Source organism: Alternaria infectoria (genome assembly GCF_024043175.1).
Source record: "Alternaria infectoria strain BMP 0036 chromosome Unknown scaffold_7, whole genome shotgun sequence".
Lineage (NCBI taxonomy): Eukaryota > Fungi > Ascomycota > Dothideomycetes > Pleosporales > Pleosporaceae > Alternaria > Alternaria infectoria.
Genome location: NW_026250696.1, coordinates 693636 through 714671, shown reverse-complemented (window position 1 = coordinate 714671; position 21036 = coordinate 693636). Strand labels below are relative to the sequence as shown.

At 55.5% G+C, this 21036-nt stretch overlaps 6 protein-coding genes across 6 annotated transcripts; 1 reads left to right on the top strand and 5 right to left on the bottom strand.

The window, feature by feature from the left end:
- Positions 1-240: 240 nt before the first annotated feature.
- Positions 241-2009, bottom strand: J4E92_005111 (uncharacterized protein; the record flags this gene model as incomplete). The annotated part of the gene is made up of 3 exons (XM_051496495.1): positions 241-438; positions 484-1273; positions 1318-2009. The coding sequence occupies 3 exons, from the start codon at positions 2007-2009 to the stop codon at positions 241-243; spliced, it is 1680 nt and encodes a 559-aa protein (XP_051353215.1).
- Positions 2010-3064: 1055 nt separating this feature from the next.
- On the bottom strand, positions 3065-5328 carry J4E92_005110 (uncharacterized protein; the record flags this gene model as incomplete). Its single annotated transcript, XM_051496494.1, has 2 exons — positions 3065-5106; positions 5166-5328. The coding sequence occupies 2 exons, from the start codon at positions 5326-5328 to the stop codon at positions 3065-3067; spliced, it is 2205 nt and encodes a 734-aa protein (XP_051353214.1).
- A 1050-nt stretch (positions 5329-6378) lies between these two features.
- J4E92_005109 (uncharacterized protein) lies at positions 6379-8418 on the bottom strand (the record flags this gene model as incomplete). The annotated part of the gene is made up of 1 exon (XM_051496493.1): positions 6379-8418. The coding sequence occupies one exon, from the start codon at positions 8416-8418 to the stop codon at positions 6379-6381; it is 2040 nt and encodes a 679-aa protein (XP_051353213.1).
- Positions 8419-13242: 4824 nt separating this feature from the next.
- Positions 13243-15189, bottom strand: J4E92_005108 (uncharacterized protein; the record flags this gene model as incomplete). The annotated part of the gene is made up of 5 exons (XM_051496492.1): positions 13243-13971; positions 14021-14369; positions 14416-14702; positions 14752-14905; positions 14954-15189. The coding sequence occupies 5 exons, from the start codon at positions 15187-15189 to the stop codon at positions 13243-13245; spliced, it is 1755 nt and encodes a 584-aa protein (XP_051353212.1).
- Positions 15190-15508: 319 nt separating this feature from the next.
- On the top strand, positions 15509-18379 carry J4E92_005107 (uncharacterized protein; the record flags this gene model as incomplete). The annotated part of the gene is made up of 5 exons (XM_051496491.1): positions 15509-15577; positions 15628-15759; positions 15811-15927; positions 16015-18094; positions 18174-18379. The coding sequence occupies 5 exons, from the start codon at positions 15509-15511 to the stop codon at positions 18377-18379; spliced, it is 2604 nt and encodes an 867-aa protein (XP_051353211.1).
- Positions 18380-18712: 333 nt separating this feature from the next.
- Positions 18713-20980, bottom strand: J4E92_005106 (uncharacterized protein; the record flags this gene model as incomplete). Its single annotated transcript, XM_051496490.1, has 3 exons — positions 18713-19257; positions 19305-20837; positions 20902-20980. The coding sequence occupies 3 exons, from the start codon at positions 20978-20980 to the stop codon at positions 18713-18715; spliced, it is 2157 nt and encodes a 718-aa protein (XP_051353210.1).
- Positions 20981-21036: the final 56 nt, after the last annotated feature.

The window sequence follows — 21036 nt, the reverse complement described above, 5'->3', positions numbered from 1 at the left end:
GGAGCATCTGCGTGCTTGCGGAAACACGCTACGTCCGCGCAGTCACATGGGCATGAATATCAGAATCAACAATTATGCTAAAAGCGTGGGTAGGTAAGTGTCGATACATCTGGATCTTTCCAGATCGCTGTCTCATTCATGTCAAGGGTATGAGCCGACGGCCATGCCAATGACCCTAGCTCATTCCCAACACGAGCAGCAAACCTATTCAAACACCGCTGCAGATGCACGCTCAGACGCCTACAACATGACCAACCCGATACCGCCCATGTGGTCCTTGCTCGACTGGTTCCGCGAATCAATGCCACCCGGTATCGGCGCAGCGCGGTAGTTGTAGAGGTAGTAATGCAGGGAGCCGTCTCCAGCGCCGAAGCGTTGCTCCTCCAGGAACAGCGGGTTATCGAGAAGGGTAAGCGCGTTGAAGACGTCAAAGTCGGCCTGGTTATGTTAGTAAAGATATGTATTGGAGGGTAGGGTGCTCACCTTCTTTGACAAAATCAACGCGTCCTTCATCAGCAAGTTTAGTCGCTGCTTGAGCTTTGTCTTATCCTTGTCTTCCTTGTCGAATGCGACTTCTGTACCGTAGTAGAACAGATACGCCGCCTTGATGGTGTTGTGCTTCTTGTTGCCGATGACAGTGCTCTCAAGGTTGTAGAAGGAGAAGTAGTCGGTGATCTTATGTGTGTTGGGGTCCTCAACAACGTAGCTCCACACAACTTGCTCCTTGGGCTTCTCCTTTGGCGCCATCCAGTGCTCGAACTCGGTCTTGTTGAAGACCTGTGCCATGTCCATGCGCTCCAGGTAACGCCTCAGGAGATCAACAGCTGCGTCAACGTCCTTGGCCTCCATCTCGCGAAGTCCGGGCGTAGAGGTAGTGTCTGGGAGTTTGTACCGTATGATCTGGCGTTGCTTGGTGCTACCGTGGGGGAGAGGAGAGAAGCCGACATCGTAAAGCTTCTCCCAGTCGATGGCGCGGTGGAAGTAGCGGGCTGTTGAGACAGGTGTGGGGAGAAGGGAGCCGACAGTGTATACGGCCTGGAATGTGCCTTCGACGTAGCAGCGGCGGGTAATCTCTTTGATGAGGACGGGCGCTAATCGCTTGGAGCGGAGCTTCTTGTGGACGCAGAGGAAGTTGACTTCGGAGCAGTTGAGGACCTTGTCGCGAACGCGCATTTGTATCGGGATGCCTGAGATGAATGCGACGAGCTTGCCTGAGGCGGTTGCGCGGACACCAACATGCCATTCCTTCTTCCAGCCTGGCGCTTTCAGGGCCCTGCTTGTGTTAGCTAAGCCTCCAATCCCTCTCCAATGACCTACCAGTTCAGGAATGACGGCGAGTACTTGAAGCGGAAGGTCGCATCCTTGTCTTCCACGTAGTGGTTTGTGAGCAGCTCGTATACCTCCTCCAGCTGCTTCTCGTCCTCCAGGTCCATTGTCACCCACTCAAAGCCAGGGTACATTGGGCTGGGGTTCTTGTCCACCTCCTCGATCTTGATCTCCTTGATAGGCCCATCCTTGATCTTCTCCTTGTTCGCCATCTCCTCGAAGCTGGGTACGGGCTGCGTCTTCCAGAAAGCGTGACTAGCCATGTCCTTCTGGCTGCCCTGCGGCGCCAGACCCGTCAGCATCTCGTTGATGTTGAGCTTCTTGATCAATTGCGCGAGTTCCTCCTTGTTGTTCGCCTTGCCCTGCAGTTCGTTCGCCAGGCCGGGGTTGTTCGCGAGCAGCATGTTCATCGCTTCTCTCGGTAGGACGTTTCCAGCGGGCGCATTCAGGTCGGTGGTCTCGCCAGCCTTGCCTTTGCCGCTGATGGCATCCTTGATCTTGCGCTTCCTGCTCTTCTTCTTCTGTTCCGACGCGCCCTCTGCGCCTTCCACTGTCTCGGTCGCGTCGTCGCCGCTCTCGTCTGCGGATTCGGCTTCTGCCTGCTTACTCGATTCGGCGACAGCTTCGGCCGCTGCCTGCGACGTCGCGTCGGGGTCGGAGATCTTGGAGGCTTCTTGGGGCATGATGGAGGGGTATAGGGTGTGTCGGCGGGCTAGCGGGGAGGTGTGGCTGTTGTAGTCTTGCCTGGCAGCTCAGGAACAGGTAATTGAGCACTGAGAGCTGCTTTGGGTGGGGCATGGAGGGGCACCTCGAGTCGCGGCTGCACCTGCCCTGCCGTCAGCACCACAACTTCATTCACACATACACACGAACATGGAGACTGGTCATCGATCATCACAAACAACTTGGATACTCGTAAGATGACTTCATTGATTAGGCGGTGGTAACGCGAATCTCAGTACAAGATACAAACAGGTGGGTATCTTCCTAGCCAGACTCCAAAACACCCGCCAAACGCCGGCCCTGAAAGGCGCCCAAAAGCAACAGTAGCAAGGGGTATCGTACAAAAGAAAACACTCTCAAGATGCCATCGCGTCCAAGATCCACAACATCGCCACCACGTCCTCCTCATCTCACACTACATCACTCATCCACCCCTTCTACACTCACTTAACCCGCGTCCATACCATCTCAGCATCCACATCACAACCATCAGTCGCTTATCCATCCGTCCAGCACATGCATGTCAACACAAACAAACCCTACCCACCCCACCATCCTTCAGAACGGGACCTTCCCGGGGTAAACCCCGGTTCAGTCACTCAGGCACCGTAGAGGGCTATACCTGCTGCATCGGATAAGGGTGAGGAGCTGGTGTAACAAGACAGTCGGGCAATCCAAACAACACATAGTGTGTGCTTGGGCTTCGATGTCTTGACTCCATAGAGGGCGGGAAGGGTTTGTTAGTAGCGGCGCGGTGGGGCACCCGGTGAGGCACACGAATGCGCTACTCACCCTATAGGTGGCACAGGGCCGCTACCTTGTCAGTGTTGAGTCTTGTGTAGAGGGAGGATAGGCGGTGGTGGTATTGAAGTGGATCGGTGAGGCGAGGTGGAGGGGAGTTTCAGTAGGTGTTTACCAGGGTGTTCGAGTGGCGCTGGTGTGTGATGAGGATTCGTGGCGTTGACATCGTTTCTCTCATGTTCGTTGGTATCTTCGGTCAGAACTTTGTCCGTGTCTAGGCAAAGTCCCTCCTGTAGAGCGGGAAGTCCGTCGTCCTGGGCTCACCAGTCGGGCACGGATCACTCGAGTAGGCGGGCATCTTGGGCAGTGAAGCCATCTTGTGTTTGCGAAGCGGCGCAGTACCGAAATCCATCTTGGCAGTAAACTTGCGGAGCTCGGCGGCGTCGAAAGGAGCAACCTTGGGCTTCATGGCCTTGGGATCGCCCCACTGCGCAAGCTGGCCCTTGGCGGCAAAGTCCTCGATCTGGGGTCCAAAAAGACCCTCAGGATTGACGTAGACCGGGAAGCGCTTCTCGTGGATGTTGAACGGGTTGTGCTCAGACTTGTAGACGGGGATGTTGAGACCAGGTATGGCGCCGGAGAAGACCCAGTGATCCTTGACGAACGGATCGAAGTTGTCGGGAACGTTACCAGGGCCGTTGGCCTTCCAGGCAAGAATCATCGACATACGGAAGGGCTCCTTCTCGTACTTCATGCCGAAGTTTTCAACCTGCTTCAAGTATTCGCGGCCAAGATCCCATTTGTTAACCGCCCGGACCGTGTATTCCCTGTAACCCATGTAGAAGCCAGTGCGCGGGTCGGGTTTAACGCGGAACTCAAGCTGGCTGGGCTGGTAAGGATGTTTGGCGTTGAGATCGTTGGGCCTTCGACCATGGAGTTCGTTGTATAGAGCGTTCAAGATGGCGCAGAGCAGAAGACGGAAGTAATTGTTGTCGTGAACGAGCTCGATGATTGTTGCACGGTAGCCAACACACTTCTCGCCAATCTCGCGGCTGTTAATGGAGTCGTAGTGTTGCTCCATGTACTTGATTTGAGCTTCCAAACGAGCTATGTCTTCGAGGGATTTCCACTGTCGCAGCAAAAGGAGCGCGATCTGGCTGTGGTTGTATGTGGACGCCTCGCAGTAAGCGTTGTGGACGTTGTCTTCGTAAGACTTGATCTCGCGGGGCGCCAAATTGTCAGGTACTTTCCCCTCCAAGAGACGGATCAGGGCACGATTGTAGACCGCTTTGACCAGCTTGAGGCCAACCCAAACCCCACCGAGAGCCGTCTTGATCAGCCCATTGGATACGGAGAGCATTTCCCGAAGGCCCTTCAGGCCGGTCTGGTAGCATCCTAGCCAGATGTCCCAAAAGTACGCATCTTCGCTCCCGCCGAAAAGACCTTCCATCGTGACCAAGCTGACATCGCGAGAGTGTGACCAAATCTGCATCCAAGATCGGATACGGAGCTTGATCACAAGAACGATGAGATTCCAGCCGAGAAAGAAGATGTCGCTCAAAGCGGCCTTGATTATCACAGAGAACTTGGTCTCCGGTTGTCTTGGTCTGGCGGCGGCAAGGTCTGGGAAAAGGCACTCTCCGATGGTAATCCTGGTGATAGGTCGATCGAATACTCTGTCGATGCGACGCGTGCTTGTCCGGGCTTCGTACCAACGTCTCGCTTGTCTAGCAATCCATTGTCCTGGGGCGGTTGCAACCGTCTTTGCAAACCGTCCACACAGGAAGAGGATGTGCCCGATGGGCGGCAGTTGGAAGTGGGCGATGAGGAGAAGTGGATACGAGAAAAGGACTTTGATTATCTTCGGCCATACTACGTATCCTTCTGACCATCCGATGCAGTAGTCGGTGATCAAGCATACCCAAGCCAGGATCAGACAAGCATATCCGATGCGGCAGCCAGTGTGTCGAAAGGAAGCGTCGATGTATTCAGGGATCTGACCCAATGATTGCATAACGTGATCCTTGCCTTTGACGATGATAGCGATCCATGAGGCCATGACGGCGGCGGAAAAGACGGCGGCGAAGATTGCGATGACATCGAACGTGGAATACTGAGGCGTCCACATTACGTGCATTGCAGTCGTACGATCTTGATGAAGCTCATCGGAACGAGCTCGGGTGCGAGACTCAGCCCGAGTGTAGTCAGGGGAGGGGTAGGCGTAGTCGTCGATAGTAGAACGGTCGGACTCAGGAACAGGGGTGGAGGAGGTGGACGGAATGGCAGGAATGTCGTGGGTGATGGCGGTAGCAACAACTAGAGGGGAGGTCAGTCATCGTATATATCGAAGTGAGCACCGAGCAGTCGAAACTTACCTCCGACGGTTTCAGTGAAGGTGACAGTGATGGTAGGTAGAGGTTGTTCAAGCACGAGATAAGTCTTAACGACCATCTCGACTTCGGACGCCGGTAACGGCCATTTCGCACGATTCCAGACGGCGATACCCACCAAGTACAGTAAGGCGTCAGCCCACCACATGATGTTGGCGGTTGTTGTCGCGCACTATCAGAATGACTGAAGTATCGTGGGTTGAGGTGTCAGTGTGAACGGTGTCGCACTGCGAGCTAAGCGCAAGCAAGCTGGTGGGAGTGGCAAGAAACAGGTGTGATCAAAGAATCGTCAAGATGGAATAATCTTCAGTCGCCAGTGCGTAAACAAGAAGTCGCAGCGGCGGCGGGGGAGCGCGCTTTTATGCACTCCAGGCAACGAGGCTTTAGTGCGATTAGGTCAGCGACGAGTGTTGTTTTGGACCCTTTTTTGTGATCGTGGGTGTGGGGGACCATAAGCGGGGTGGCGGAATGTTTGTTTCATTGAGTTGTTGTGGTAGCCTTCGGGTGTTTGGTGGTTGGGAGGTTTGTGTGGTGGAGTGAAAGGGGAAGTTGCGATGGGTGGATGGAAGGAACCGTGGGGACGCGGGAACATCAGCGACGCGAGATAGCGTGAGGAACACCAGAAGCGTGTCTACTAAATCCGTACGCATAGCAGATAGACATGGTGACCTGGGTTACTGTTAGTATGTTGTTCAGATGCGTGGTCCTTACCTGTACCCATCAGCAACCCAACAACGCTCACTGCACACGAAAGGACCAAGTAATTTTGACGAACTACATCATTCCCACTACATAAACCCGACTTATGTAGTCTCTGCGCTATGCTACTCACTATCCTCTTCTTCTGGTACTGAATCGCGACTGCCGTTGACATCAAACTCCACCTCAGGGTATTTCCCACCAACCGTAACAAAAATACATTAGATCCAGTCCATCGGTCATGACAAAGCGTCCACAGGACGGGTATATAAAGAGAACACACTGTATGAAGGAGTAGTAAACCAAGGAAAAAGAGATACGCCCTGCGCTGTGCCGGCCAAGGGCACACGCCCGCCCTTTCGATATCGTACATTGAATCGCGACAAGATGGAAATGTAATGGAAAAGAGAGATGTATGATGTGATGGCGAAAAGACAAAAAAGGGTATCGCTATGCAGGTGAAAAGCAAAATCTTGGGTCAAAGTGTAGATGCTCGAGCTCAGGATGAGGTACTCTGTGGTCCGCGTATCGTGGTGCCGTTCTGGAACTCGATTGTGAAGTTGACAAGGTCTAGTTCAAAGGGGCCGACGTCGATGCTGCCGCTGTTGGAGTTCCCGTTGCGGTCGTCTGTGAGCAGGGATTGTATGGACTCCTGTGCACTCGCGGCCACGTCTAGGTCTTTGCTTTCCTGAAGCGCGAGGAGCACCGCTACACGGGCAAAGTCGAGAGCGTTGATATTGCTCGAGATGGGCTGTGTTACGAGCTCCTCCGTCTGGGCTTTGGCTTGTTCATTGTTGGCCTCGGCTTCGTCGACCTGGCCGACCGTTTGGCGCTTGGCTAGATGACCAGGGACCTGCGCAGGATGAGGATGATGGAGTACTGGGAGCGTACGCGACGGGTGAAGTGCCGTCCTTGAGTCCATCGAATGAAGACGCGGAGGGATTGAACGAGAAGCAAGACCATTGAAGGTGATGAGGGCGTTCTCGGCTGCGCAACTGAGCGAGAGCTGAGAGAACAACGACAACACACGGGTGGCATCCAAAGGAACATTGAACTTGGGGGCGGTCACCTCGATCAGGCGAGGAATACCAGAGCCCATCGTGGCGTTGTTGGCAGTGCCCTCGATGCTGGTCGTGGTGCAACCAGTAGCATCGTCGTTCGTACAGGTCTTTCCTGTGAAGCCGTTGATGCATACACAGTTGCACGATCGGTCGCCGTTGAGTATGGCGACACCGCCGTTCTGGCAGGTAATGATACCGCTACATTGGTCGTTCCCTTGACCCGGCCCAGACGTGGGAAGTGGTGCAGCAGGTGCGTTGGGATTGTTCATGTTGTTGTTACCCCCGTTGTTGCCTCCGTTGTTACTTCCTTGAGTCTCTTGAGCGGCAGAGGTATTGGCGCCCTTGTTCTGGTTTGGTAGGACGACTAGGAACACGGGAATGACGACCGCGGCAGCGATGACGAAAAGCAAGACTATGAGGAGCGTGATGAATGTCCACAAGGGCATACCACAGCACCTTCGACGCGGCTTCTGCTTTTCGTTGCTGAATCCAGAGTCGGTAGCACCGTTGCGTCCGTTACCACCTGACGGCCACTTTGTCATGCTGCCGTTGCGGAAGTTCGGGGTACCCCGGCCAGAGCGGTTGGGAGTTTCTTGACCTGGTGGTGGGAAAGCGGCGAGCATCTCAGACAATCCAGACTGACGAACTTGGTTCCTGTCGGGAGCACCAGTTTCCCAAAAGTCCAACCCAAGTCGACTTGCTGTGCGTCCACGATCAAGGTTCGCTGCCAGTCGCGTGGCTCTTCGAATGAGATCTGGCAGACTCGTCAAGCTGCCGCGCGCTTCAGCGTCCCGGACCGCGTCCATGTCGAGCCTCGCGGGCCGTCGCATACCAGCACGCTCGGACATTCCGGGGTGTCGCAATTCCTGTTGGAGTGGTGATGCAGTCCCAACGTTTCCGGCCTTACTCTTGAAGTCCTCTATCGTGTCCATGGAGTCCATTGAGACGGACCTGCTGAGAGGATGTCTTGAAATACCCGACGGACTGCCATCCCTCGCTGCGAGTGTTGCGGCTCCGATGCCCATGGCCCCCGCGCCAAGCCTAGAGCCATCAGGCTTCTTCCCTTCAGGTCCGCCCTTCTTGTTTCCAAAGCTGTCCACTGACTTGATAGTCATCAGCGATGGCTTCGTCCTCCTGCCCAAGCTCGCCTGTCGCAGAAGGGCGGGCGATTGCTGTACGAGGCCGCTTCGGTCGTCGGAGTCGGTCGGGGTCGGTGAGATGGTATCGCGACTGTTTATGGTCTCGCCGTCATCCGAGTAGAGATCGTCATCGGGATAGAAGTCATCCTTGTTAGTCGGGAATACGTTGCTAGAAGCAAAGGATCCGCGTTGTGACTGTATCCTTGAAGAGTTGTTCTCCGACTCCTCGACGATGGGTGACACATACGACATCTGCGTGTAGTACGACGAAGGCCCTCTCCGCGAAGAGGGCGGTGGACCGAGACTTGGAAAGCGTCGCGCTTGTTGGATACTTGGCATAGGCGGTTGGGGTACAGGAAAGTCGGGTATGGAGCCTATTGAGGAGTCTGAGGCTATCGACGAGGTAGTGATTGGGCGCGAAGATCGAAATGAGTTAGGTGAGAAGGTGTCGGCATTCGGATGTAGATATATTGACGTTGGGGAGGTCGGCGAGGGAAGATCGGGCGAGAGCTGCTGTATAGGAAACTCGTCGGATACAGGGCGTGCAAACTGTGGCGGTGGTCTCAGTCTTTCTGGAGAGCGAGGTGGTAAGACAGGTGTCGGATCGGCTTTGTCCCTGGTATTGTTTGGCAGTGGCCATTGTGGTGACGGCGATCCCGAATCAATGTCACCTCTGCTTCCCGAAGGCGCCGGTTGCTGTGACTGTTCTACTCGTTCCTGAGAGTTCTGCATGACGAGCTGGTTTGGTCGCCGGGGAAGGCCAATGATCTTCGACGTGTCTGGGAGTTGAGTCCTCTTTTGCGCAGCCTGCATCCGCTCTCTCGCCGCCCGTACCGAGCCCTTCTTTGCGTCTCCATCGCTGCTTGCGCCTGTTGCACCGTATGCTGCGGCGCCCAGTCTTGGATCGTAACTCATGAATTAGATGTCGAAATGTTGACGGTAAATGTGCCACTCGACACAAGTCTGGCTGTAAAAGGTTGTTGTGCGACGCGAGGTTCACACCCTCGGTGCGCGTGACTGGTAGAGTCGTCGAGTCTGCTCCAGGCAACGTGTGGGTTGTAAGAGTGTTGAATGTGGGTACTGTTGTGCGACTGTTGACGCATACGCACTTGTTGCAAGACAGCTGATGGCCAATGCGGACATGTATGACACGCAGGCCCCGGGGTACTCGAGCTCCCGAATGCTGGTCCAGGTACCTTCTCCAAATTACAGGCAAAGAGGTGAGAGTAGGGTAGACTCCAGGAACAGACGCGGTGATTTGATACGTGTCGGTACACGCGGAAAGCAGCGATTCCTTGCGTGAGCGACAGCCAGTTGCCTGAGGTTTCAGAGATTCAGGAACCAGGAGGTGACTGATACAACGTATCAGATATCGACTAACCTACTCTCACAGATCAGAACGAGTCCTTTGCATGATCGGTGGTGCTCGATAGGGACTCAATAAGGACAGCAAGGGCTCTGCGGACGGAGAGTACACCGTGATGCAGAGTATAACCGAGCCACTATAGCCCAAGAGCCTATGCAGCCCAGCAATAACATGCCAAATACGACGAGAGCGGACGCAGAGGCGAGGAAGAAGGGAAGGTGTAACGTTCTCTGTTGCAGCACCGTGGCGCTGATCCCAATGGGGTTTCATAGAAAATCCATGTACTTACAGTAAGAGGTTCGCAGCCAAGTCAGACGAGCGTTGTCGGAAGAACGGCTATCGATAGCACGCAATGAACGAAGGCGGTTGAATAGAGTGACAGGCCGTTGAGCCAAGTATAAGGAATATGTACAAAGGGTAAATGCGGGGACTAAGCTACGCGGAGGTGTCGAAAGTAGTAAAAAGAAAGTATAATAGTTAGGATGCGACAGAATGGTGGTGGCGCAAGAGCTTCGAGCTCGCGAATGGCTTCAGGCCGAGATGGAATGGAAAGAGTGAGGATAGGCAAAAGGCACGAGAGACAGCGACGACATGTCACGCAAATACAGAAACTTTGGAGTGGCAGGCAGGGCAGATTGTGGAACACGCAAGGTTGGCATGGTTCAGAGTTAGAAGCACGGACTAGAAGGTGTAGTGCAGGAAGCGAAGACGCCACGACATGCGCGGGCGACTCAGGGGCCTCGTACTGGTCACCGTCTATCGAAATCAGCATGGTGCGACAGTCGCGGGCAACGCACACGCTCCCGCCTCAGCACGAGGTGAGGAGAGGGCCCCAAAGATGCGCCCAACGTGCGCTGGTGCGAGAGCGTGCGCCGTTTCGAAAACGTCCGCTGCATTCACTGTGATGAAGGTAAGTTTTTCTCGAGGCGCGCCTGAGGAGCTATTCGTGGTTATTCGTGGTTGTCAGCACTTGGGGCGATCCGGTAATGTTGTAGGATGCTTCAGATGCTTGCGGCCATGGTGTGTTTTACATAGCATCACCTTGCGTAGACGAGGCGGGCCCGCGACTCGGTCTCGAGTGTCGTTCCGGCCAAGACAGCCCAGTTTAGCACTCGCGTGCTGTTCCTGCATGCATGACGCTTTTTCGGGGCCAGGCAATACGCCTACTGCAACGCTCACAAAGGGAGCCTGCAGGAGTGCGAACCATTCTGCCTGAGGGCGCCGTTGACGGTGTGCGCAACAACGTTCCATCGCTGTCACTAGGGATCCTAGTGATCGGGGAAAGGGCCGAGCCAGCGAGATTGGACGCAGGGTCGCGATCGAAGTTGATTTTGCGAGGCTCAGCGAATGGGTGTGAAAGACGGGATTGATATTAGATGCCGAACCACGGTGACCGTGATGGCGGGATCGAAGGTGGACAGCTGGGAGTAATCAATTCGAGGCGTCCCATAGATAGCGATCGACAAGCGAGATCCAGCGGCCTTGGTGCGTCGATTACACCGTCCCGCGTCTCGTCCTACCGCGCCAAAACCTTGACGTGAGGTCTCTGAAATATCCCAAGGCTGACACTACCTCGCGCAATCACCGGTAGAGTTCGCGCAGAACCTTGGATGTGGCCGTTGGGCAGGCACCGGCTCAGTCTGCCACGTGATGTCAGCGTGGCGGAAATTATGGGCAAAAAAAGAAACATCCGACAACGCCTCTATCGACTCGACCCGAGCAAGTGCTCTGTGCATACGGAAGCTGCGGTCGTCGCTACCAGATCAGCGAAGATCCCCACCTGGGCAACCCCGTGTACCGCACACGTCATATATGGATCTTATACCACCAGACTCATGTCCACACTATTGAATCTACTGAATCCTGCGGAAAAATGTTTACACTCCACACATGTGCGACTTGCTCGTGAGAAGGGTGTATCTGCAATCTTGGTATGCGCCTGTGCTACCAAAACATGGCGGGGAAGTAACTGCTCGGGCTCAGTTGGCAGGCACGACGGATAGCTGCAGTATGTAGGAGCGTTGGTGCAACTGCTGCAGCCTCCCTATTGACCTCCCAGCCACAAAGTCATGTACGACAACTGAACCCGTCCTCGAGTCATCGTTCGTGCAACGTCGAGTACCCACGCGGAAAGCCGAGCTCAGCATGTCCGAGATGACTCGGATGGCTACGGACGACGATGGAGAAATCGCGCAGCCGATCAACATCGCCTCTCAGCAAGTTCGTGGAGGGTGCAGGACTGAACTGCTCCTACAAGTTACTGAACTCCATTGTAGGGCATCGCCATCGGATGCAGCCGCATATTCCGCAAACCCGTGACACCCGACCAGAGCTCTGGGCATTTACTGCCGCATACTGAGGTTTCTCCAGATGGAGGTGTAGCCCTCGGGCCATCGAATGGCGCATACAGCCAGTTCTCCACAAACGACATCTTCACTAATCACGGCCATGCTCAAACAGCGACAGCATCCACGCTCTCGAGACCAGGTGCAGTTCCAACCTCGCCCTCTCGACTAGCCAATATCCGGGTCCGGCGTGCGAACAATGGCTCAACACTGGTACAGTCACCAGCCCGCGCTGGCCATGCCGCGCGGATGAGACAGATCTTCGAGGATGCCGGCCGTGATCATCAGTCCCCTCAGCCTGAGCAAGGCGTCTCATATCCCCAGCTACCAAACATCTCCAGAAAGGCCTCGCCACCAGTGGAGCATGGTAGGAATGAGCAACATGCTACTCTCGCAATCTCTCCGGTACAACGTCCAGAGTCCCCATGCATGTCGAGAACGTCCTTCAGGATGGTATCACACGCGACGCTGACGAACAGTCCTCGCATATCTGAGCAGAGTTCAGAGGCATGGTCGGACGACTCTGGATATTTCATCGCAGGCTCTCGAAACCGTACTGCCAGTCTTACTGGTCCGCCTAGGGATCGTATCAACGACTGGCTTGCAAGCACATCTCTACACGAACAGGAGACATGCGGTATAGAAGATGTACTCGACTACCAGTCTACTAGCCATTTACCGCGCCCCTCGTCTGGGAAGGATGTCTTCAGCAAGGATAACACCCAGTCACCCCATCATATCAGCACAACCACTATCCCAGACCCATTTCTCGAACCCGACTCTACCCTGCGCATCTCCCCCCTCTTCAAAGCTCTCCCTCCACGGCGCCCTCGCAATCAGCCACACACTCCAACCCAGACACAAACGCCTTCTCCAACGACTGTCACCATCCGCCCTCACCAACCCGCAGTAAACCGCCCGATCCTCGAAGAGGGCGGTATTCAACTTAGCCCTCTTAGCCCCAACGTCTGTATCGAGCGCGGTCCGTCTCGTTACCATTCTACGCGTACGTCGCCGATTAAAGAACGACGAGCGTTGCGGTATACTATGAATGGGAGTGAGAATGGAAACGAAAATGGCGGTGTCGGACTACAACAGGGGAAGGGCAAGGATGTGGTAAATGCAGAGGTACAAGGTAGCCCACTTGCGCCGTGCAAGATCGGTGTCGGAACGAGATTCCAGCATGCAAGGCATGGGGTGAGGGGAGTGGGTAGGTTTGGTCGGTGTTTGGGGCCGTGAAGGGTCGCTGGTGGGACGATTCAATCAGTTGAAAAGAATTGAATAGAAGAGTCAGAAGGGGGCTGATTATTGGGTATTACTGCTACATCTCAACATGGAATACCCATCAACACAGCAGAAGACTTGGATAGATCGATAGTATAGAGTGGAGCATATGACATTGTATTCGTACAGGCAACTCGTCCGCAATGAACGTGATATATACTTGTATATTCATTGTATCTCCTCCATCTTCTCCTCACCCACCTCATCCTTGATAATCCTGCAAATCTGAATCTTACTCTTTCCCGCCCTCAGCACCAGCGCCTCCCAATCCACAAGATAGTGATACGGATTGAAATCCTTGCCCGGCTCGATAGTCGCCCACTTCAACGCGGTCGGGTTGTCAGGCGGGCCAGAGTTGGGTACAATGACGTACGCGCCCTTCTTCGCGATCAGGCGGCTCGCTTCGGATTTCGAACTCGCGAGACCGGCGGCGTGAAGGACGTGCGGAAAGGATCCGGCTTGGAGCATGGAGAGGGGGAGTGTAACGACATCTGACTTGTCGTGCTGAGGTCGTTCGGGTAGAGTGGTAGTTGTTGGCTGTGCGGTGGAGGAGGCGGCGTAGGCTTTCTTGTATTCGAACAGCTCTTTTTCCTCCTTCATGTGTTCCTTTGGCTCGTTGGTGTCGCCCTCGTCCCTGGCAATCGCGTTCCTCAGCGAGAATAGCGAGAAAGTATGGGCTCCCTGGCCGAACGCGTCCTTGTGTGCGGCTTCGGCTTTCTTCGCGTCTGCGGCACCGTGTGCTAGCTCGACGATTTCGCGGGCGAGTATGTGTTGGGCGTTGCGCTTGGATGGGTCTTGGTTTTGGCGGTTCATTAGGAGGCCGATCTCGTCAAGGGGGAGGAAGGTGAAGAGCTTGAGGTAGCGTTCGACGTCGGCGTCTGCGGTGCGGAGGAAGTACTGAATAATTTGTCAGTGATAGCATGGTAAAAGATTGCGGAAAGTGTACTTGGTAAAGATCGAACGAGCTCATCATCTGGCGGTCAAGCCAGACTGCATTGCCCGCGCTCTTGCCAAACTTCTCGCCAGACGCTGTTGTAAGCAGTGGTGTGGTGAGACCGTAAGTTGCTACGCTTGGGTCTTCGTCGCCTTCTGCTCCGTTGTCCATGCGATGTATCTTGCGCATATGACTGACGGCGCCCATGCCGGCGATGATATTTCCGTACTGGTCAGATCCGCCTATTTGTAGTTGAACGCCCTGGTTCCGGTACATGCTCCACCAGTCGTAGGCTTGGAAGAGGGGGTAGCTAAACTCGGATATAGCCATACCCTCGCCGCTTTCCATTCGTAGCTTGACCCTGGACGTGTGAGCAGCATTCTGCACTCGAGATATGAAGGACTTACGAGTCGCGACTGAGCATGGCACCCAGGCGCATACCAGACCCCAGATCCCTCATCAGCTCAACTGCACTCAACTGGGACAGCCATCTCCTGTTGTTGAGGATATCCTGCTTTCGGCTGATCAGGGGGGAGTACTGGTACTTGATGCCCAGGCATTTGACATTCGTCCACAGCTTGTCCAGTTGGCGCTGTATGCTCTCCACATTCATAGACTGCACATCTTCGCCTTGCCGAGACCGAGCCGTTGTTCTGCCAGAAGGGTCGCCAATCTGGACGGTGCCTCCTCCTAACTAGCCATGATTAACTCGCGTTGTATGCATCGAGTCGCGGGTGGCTCACCAAGCTGACGGTGTAGTAGCCATGGAGGTACATCCAGTACAGCGCCATAAGCGGAAGGAGGTGGCCGACATGTAGGGAGGGGGCTGTAGGGTCTACGCCGACATATGCGCCGATGCGTTTCTCGGTGAGCAGCCAGTCGAGCGTCTGGCGTCCACTATAACAATTAGCGACCATTGGGGAAGGCTGTTCGCGACATGCTCACCCAGCGACATCCTTGACAAATCCACGCTCTTCAAGTACACTCAACATGCTCTGGTGCATCCCCGCCCGCACTTGTCCCGCGTGTTCCTCCCATTGCGCCTGGCGTATTACTGGGTCGGGCTCCTCGTCGGCCCATCTCGCTGCCGGTCGCTCACCACGGGCAAGTACATGCTGATGTCGTATGCATTGCCGACATACAAATGGTCGGGGCCGTGGTAGACGTCGTAAGGCTGACATGGCTGCCCATTGAGCGGCATCAAAACTTGGGCCCATGCCAAAATGTTCCTAAATGCCAAGATGGGAATTCAATGACCCCGATTGGCTGGAGCTCTAGTGCACCTCGCAGCTACCCCGACCTCCGCACACGTCACCTGCACCTCCTCGGCCTCTTAGTGCCTACATATGCATCATTGTGCTGCTGAATACCTTAGTTGTTGGTCAATGCAAACTCAATATCCTCCTCATCATCCGTCCCGTCCATCGTGTCTTTCTGTGTGCTTTCTATCATTATCCTACTTAACTACATAGCTTGTCCTGACTTTCTGCATTCGATACCATGTACGCCGCACTCAGCTGCCATCCCCCGCTGGGCCAGACGATTACCATTCCCTCCGATCGAGAATCTGTGTGTTCAATCTGTCTCCAGACCTGAGTCTCATCTAATCACACACTCAGGTAAGGTTTACTGTAGTCATCGAGAGCTCAGCCGGGCCGGACAAGGCATGGGAGGTCGCTTTGTGGCACAACTTTGATACTCCTGATCTATGGAAAAGCACTAGCTTAAAGCCAAACGACGAGGCATGCGTTGTGAGCAAACCAACGTGCCACCTAGGCTCGTCAGAAGCTAATCGCAAACAGACGGTAGTCAAGCCCAGTCACTCAAATGTACAACGCCAGTACTATACAATTGACTTAGCCGGACGACCCAAGCACGGGTCTTCCCTATCGTACACCATCACTTTCAGAGCTTCAGAGGTGAGTCTTGAACATTCGGTCTACAATAATCTGACTGAACAGATGATGTAAAATGGTCGATAGGAGGGCTCTCACTAACATACCCAGAACGAACCGTGGAAGTGGGCCAACGAACAATTCTCAACGTCAGACGGTCGCCTCATCTACCAGTCACCAGATGCGCTGAAAGAAGATTTGACTTGCTATCTCGAGGGCCTACCGCCATTCCTCAACATATCCAAAGAACAAAGCGATACACCCAACACCGTTCTGTGGGACCTCACCTACCCCATCAGTGCAGCATCAGGCAAGCAGCCCGGTCTGTCAGGCGAAAAGCTCGGTAAACCGACGAATCTCTCCCGCTGGTTCGCCGAAGTACGACTATGGGCTCCATGGCTCGCCCCGAGACAGGGCAAGGACCGATTCCAACCTGATAAGGATGCCATGTTGGCCGCATTCGAGCGTCACGATGGCACCCATCTGGCACTGCTTGCTGTAAGTGGATTAAGTGAGGTATTGACAACCCTCAACCACGACGGCGAAGGCAGAGTCGTCATGAACGCCAGGAACGACAGTGAAAAAGATGGCACTGTGCGTATCGTTGCTGCAGTAGGCATGAAGCTAGACGATGCGGTGGCAGCTTCGATGTACTATGCTCGCAAACTCATAATGGCATACCAAGTCTCGGCAGGACTGGTCAATGAAGAAGAGAAGGCATTGATTGACGACTTCAAACCGCAATGGCTGGAGAACTGGTATGATGGCTTGACGTACTGCACCTGGAACGGTCTAGGCCAGAAGCTCAATGAAGACAAAATCTTCGAGGCACTAGAGTCACTACGCAAGAACGAAATCAATATCAGCAACTTGATCATCGACGACAACTGGCAGTCGCTCAACACCGAAGGCGGCGATCAGTTCGACAACGCCATGACAGAGTTCGAAGCAACCAAGAAAGGCTTCCCTCGTGGTCTCAAAGCCACAGTCAGCGACATACGAGAGAAATACAGCCACATCCGCCACATTGCTGTCTGGCATGCCATGTTCGGATATTGGGGTGGCATCGCACCCGAAGGCAAAATAGCAAAAGATTACAAGACCAGTCTCGTCCAGCTCAAAGACGGCGTATCCGGCGGCAAGATCACCGTCGTAGCCGAAGAAGACGTATCCCGCTTCTACAAAGACTTCTATGAATTCCTCTCCTCCTGCGGCATCGACTCGGTAAAGACTGACGCCCAATTCTTCCTCGACGAGCTCCACGACTCCGACGACCGCCGCAAGCTAATCAAATCCTACCAAGACGCCTGGTCCATCGCACAGCTACGTTCCTTCTCCGCGCGCGCCATATCTTGCATGTCACAAGCCCCGCCCCTGATCTTCCACTCGCAACTACCCTCCAACAAGCCACGCATGCTACTGCGTAACTCGGATGACTTCTTCCCTGAGGTACCTGCAAGTCATCCCTGGCATATCTTCTGCAACGCACACAACTCCATCATAACGCAATACCTCAACATACTCCCCGATTGGGACATGTTCCAAACGAGCCACGACTACGCCGCCTTCCACGCCGCCGCGCGCTGCGTCTCCGGCGGCCCCATCTACATCACCGACGTCCCCGGACAGCACGACATCGACCTCATCAACCAGATGACAGGTAAGACACCCCGAGGCGACACGGTGATCCTACGTCCCCACACCGTAGGCAAAACAACACAAGCCTACAACGCATACGACGACACCGTCCTCCTCAAAGTAACCACCTACGTCGGCATGGCACACACCGGCGTCTCCATCCTCGGCGTCTTCAACTGCACCCCCAAACCCATCTCCGAACTCATCGCCCTCGACGCCTTCCCCGGCGCAGAAAAAGGTACCTACATCATCCGCTCGCACACAGACGGCCAGGTCACGGCTCCAACGAGCGTAGCAACCAACGATGCCTTTGTGCATATCGAACTTCCGGTTCGCGGCTGGGAGATCTTGTCTGCGTTCCCGTTGATGGAGTTTGAACTGCAGAGGGGGGAGGGCAGTGAGGCTAAGGGACCAAGGAAAATTTGTGTTGCGAACTTGGGGGTTGTGGGTAAGATGACGGGGGCGGCGGCGATTGTTAGTGCGGATGCGTATGTCGATCGCAGTTCGGGTAGATTGAGGGTTTGGACGAGTTGTAAGGTTTTGGGGAGGTTTGGTATGTTTTTTCTCTTCTTTCGTATCCCCCGTGTTGCTTCCCTTGGTGCTGTGGTTCGATATGTACTGACACGTCACAGCACTGTATTTCTCAGACCTGCCAAAGCGTTCCATCGAAAATGACTTCTTCGCCGTGTTGTTCGGCCGCCCTGTTCCAGCACATTGCGTCAGTGTCAGCAAGGAATGCGAGAACGTGCTTGAGATTGATACGGTGCGCGCGTGGAAGGAGACTGATTCGAAAGCTGGTTGGAGTAATGAGGTTGTTGTGGAAGTGGTCATACGATAGGCCAACATTGCCCAAGAAAAAGATTGAACAAGGCAACAAGAGGGATGAGGAAAATATGCAATGGGAAACGTCATTGCATCCAAAGTCGTCATGTAGAAAAGACAAGTCTTTCACTTCCAGGTATCTTATATGCATGCAAAACCCACCACTAACGCCCCCACCACCAAACTATTGTGCTCAGAGAGCAAAGGAACAAGAGCTGTACACTTTTATCAATCCCGCCCGTTGCCCTAATCGGAAACAATGCGTCATTCATACAGTTGGCATTCCAAGGCAAAACATGGCGGTCGTACGAAGTCTGAACTGAGGTTATCAACACGGAATCGAGACTCATCATAACTTGACGCCCCAAACACCACGTCCACCAGCGACGCCGACCCACTCGCCGCCTTGCCCTGTCAGAGCGCTCTGAGGTGCCCAGCTGATGTTGCCGACTTCGTAGTCGCACCGCCAGCTGGCGTAAGGTCCCTTTTGGCCCACGGGCACATTCTGCGCGCCCGCGGCTCCGTTGGCGGGATGTGTGGTCGCGGGCTGTACGACGGGAGGCTGTGTTGAAGCGTGTTCCCCGCTGATTGTCGCGCCGTTGTTTGCGTGTAGCAGGTCCCAGATGAGGACGAGGGAGTCGTCTCCACCAGAGGCAAGCATGCCTCTCCGCGATGGGTTCCACTCTATGCTGTTGACGGACGCAGAGTGGCCGCGCAGTTCGAGCAGGGCTTGGCCTGGCTGCCGCACGTCGAGGATGCGGATGAGGTTTGAGTCGGCGGCGAAGGTAGCGAGGAGGTGGGAGTCGTGGGGTGATGCGGCGAGACGGAGGAGCGGGGGCGCGTACGACATGGTCTGCTGGGCTTTGGTGGGCGACATGCGGCCTGTTGGCGAGCCTGGACCTTGTTAGCAATTGGCGTCGAAAGTGAATACAGAAACTGACCCTTGTCTTTGTCGCCGCCCTTGTCTGAGGGCTCGTAGATGATGGTGCTGTGCTCTAAACTGCGGAGATCGAACATGCGGACACTGCCGTCGGCTCCACAACTGACAAAGACATCGACACTCCCTGCGCAGAAGCGTACATCGAAGACCTCCTTGTCGTGGGCAATCAATTGGGTCTTGGCGGTAAGCGAGGGTATGTCCCAGATGGTGCAGGTCGTGTCTATGCTGGAGGTGATGATGAGCTTGGGTGACATGGTATTCCAGTCGAGGGAGGTCAGCGGCGCGGTGTGTTCAGGGGTCTTGGAGTTGGAGAGGAGGGCGAGCGGCGTGAGCTTAGGGAGCTGGGGCTCTCGCGTGTTTACGGAGGACGAGCGCGTAATGGTGTTGCTCATGTTGTTTCCGGAGGCCTGAGGCAGCGACCACAAGCGCAGATGGTCGCCAGACGTTGCGAGGAGGTCGGTCGACTGCTTCTGCGACGACGGCGGCTCCCATAGTATGCGCGTGACGGGGAAGGAACATGTGGCTTCGGCGATTGCGTTGTACTCGAGGCCGTAGGGTGTCGCGCCGGGGGCGGAGGTGTCTTGGGGCGCTATTTGGGTGTCGAGAATGCGGATGAAGTTGTGGTTGTCCTCGAGATAGCTGCCGACGGCCATCTTGCCGGCGCTGTTGCCGCCCGGGACGTTCCATTTGCACCAGTCGTAGGCGTAGATGCTCCAGGGGGCGAGGTAGTTGCTGTTGGAGGGCACCTTGTTGCCGTCGCTGACCATGGTGTTGCCGTGTCCCATGCCCTCGTGGTCCATGGTCGAGTTTGCGCGCGGCCTGATGTCGGCGAGGCCCAGGGGCGACTGCGATGCGGCGCCCGAGGGAGTCGTGGGGTAGTACTTCTGGGCGGGCGTGCCGGCTTGGTACTGTTTCTGGTCGGGGGTGTTGGAGAAGGGGACGTATTTCTGGTCGGGGCCCAGGCCAGCTGGGCTCGAGCGCGAGTAGGAATGGGCCGAGTGAGGGGAATGCTGGGGCTGGCTGATGGTGTTGGAGCGCGTGGGCAGCGTGTACTGCTGGGCGTTGCTGGCTATCTGCGTCTGGGTAGGCACGACGGGCGCCGTGTAGGCGTTGGCGGGCGCGGGTCGCTGTTGCTGCTGCGGCCCCGGCGGCTGTTGTTGTGGCTGCTGCGCGGGCTGGAGGGCGCCGGGGACTGCCGGGGAGCCATACTGGCTGGTCTGAGGGGTTCCATGGTCGATGTTGATGTTGGGCGCCGAGCGGTAATTGTCGGGCGAGCTGTACAGGTGCTGCTGCTGGGGCTGCGCCGACGCCGATGAGGGCACCTGGCCGCCGCCAGCAGATATGTGCAGCTCCTCGTTGGTGCGCCGTCGCGGGGCGTCGAAGCTCGAGGTGGCCTGGGGCGGTGCGGTCGAGGGCAGGTAGGCGTCGCCCTGGGCCGGCTGGTTCGCGCTGCTCTGGGGCAGGAAGGCGTCGGTGCCGGCGCGCGTGGTGCCCTGCGTGGCCCCTCGCAGATTGCCTCCAGGCGCTCCTATGCCTACAATTGCGAGATACACATCAGCCCACGTTCACGGCGGTGCCCAAGGCCTCAAGCTACATACTCCCCAGCGCCGACGCCGCTGCAAAGATGCCCTGTGCCGGGTCGTTGTGCGCATTCTGGTGGTGGTTTCCGAAAGGCATGGCGCCTGCAATTGCTCTACAGAGTACGCTGGCTCGGGCGGACGAAAGAGAGACTC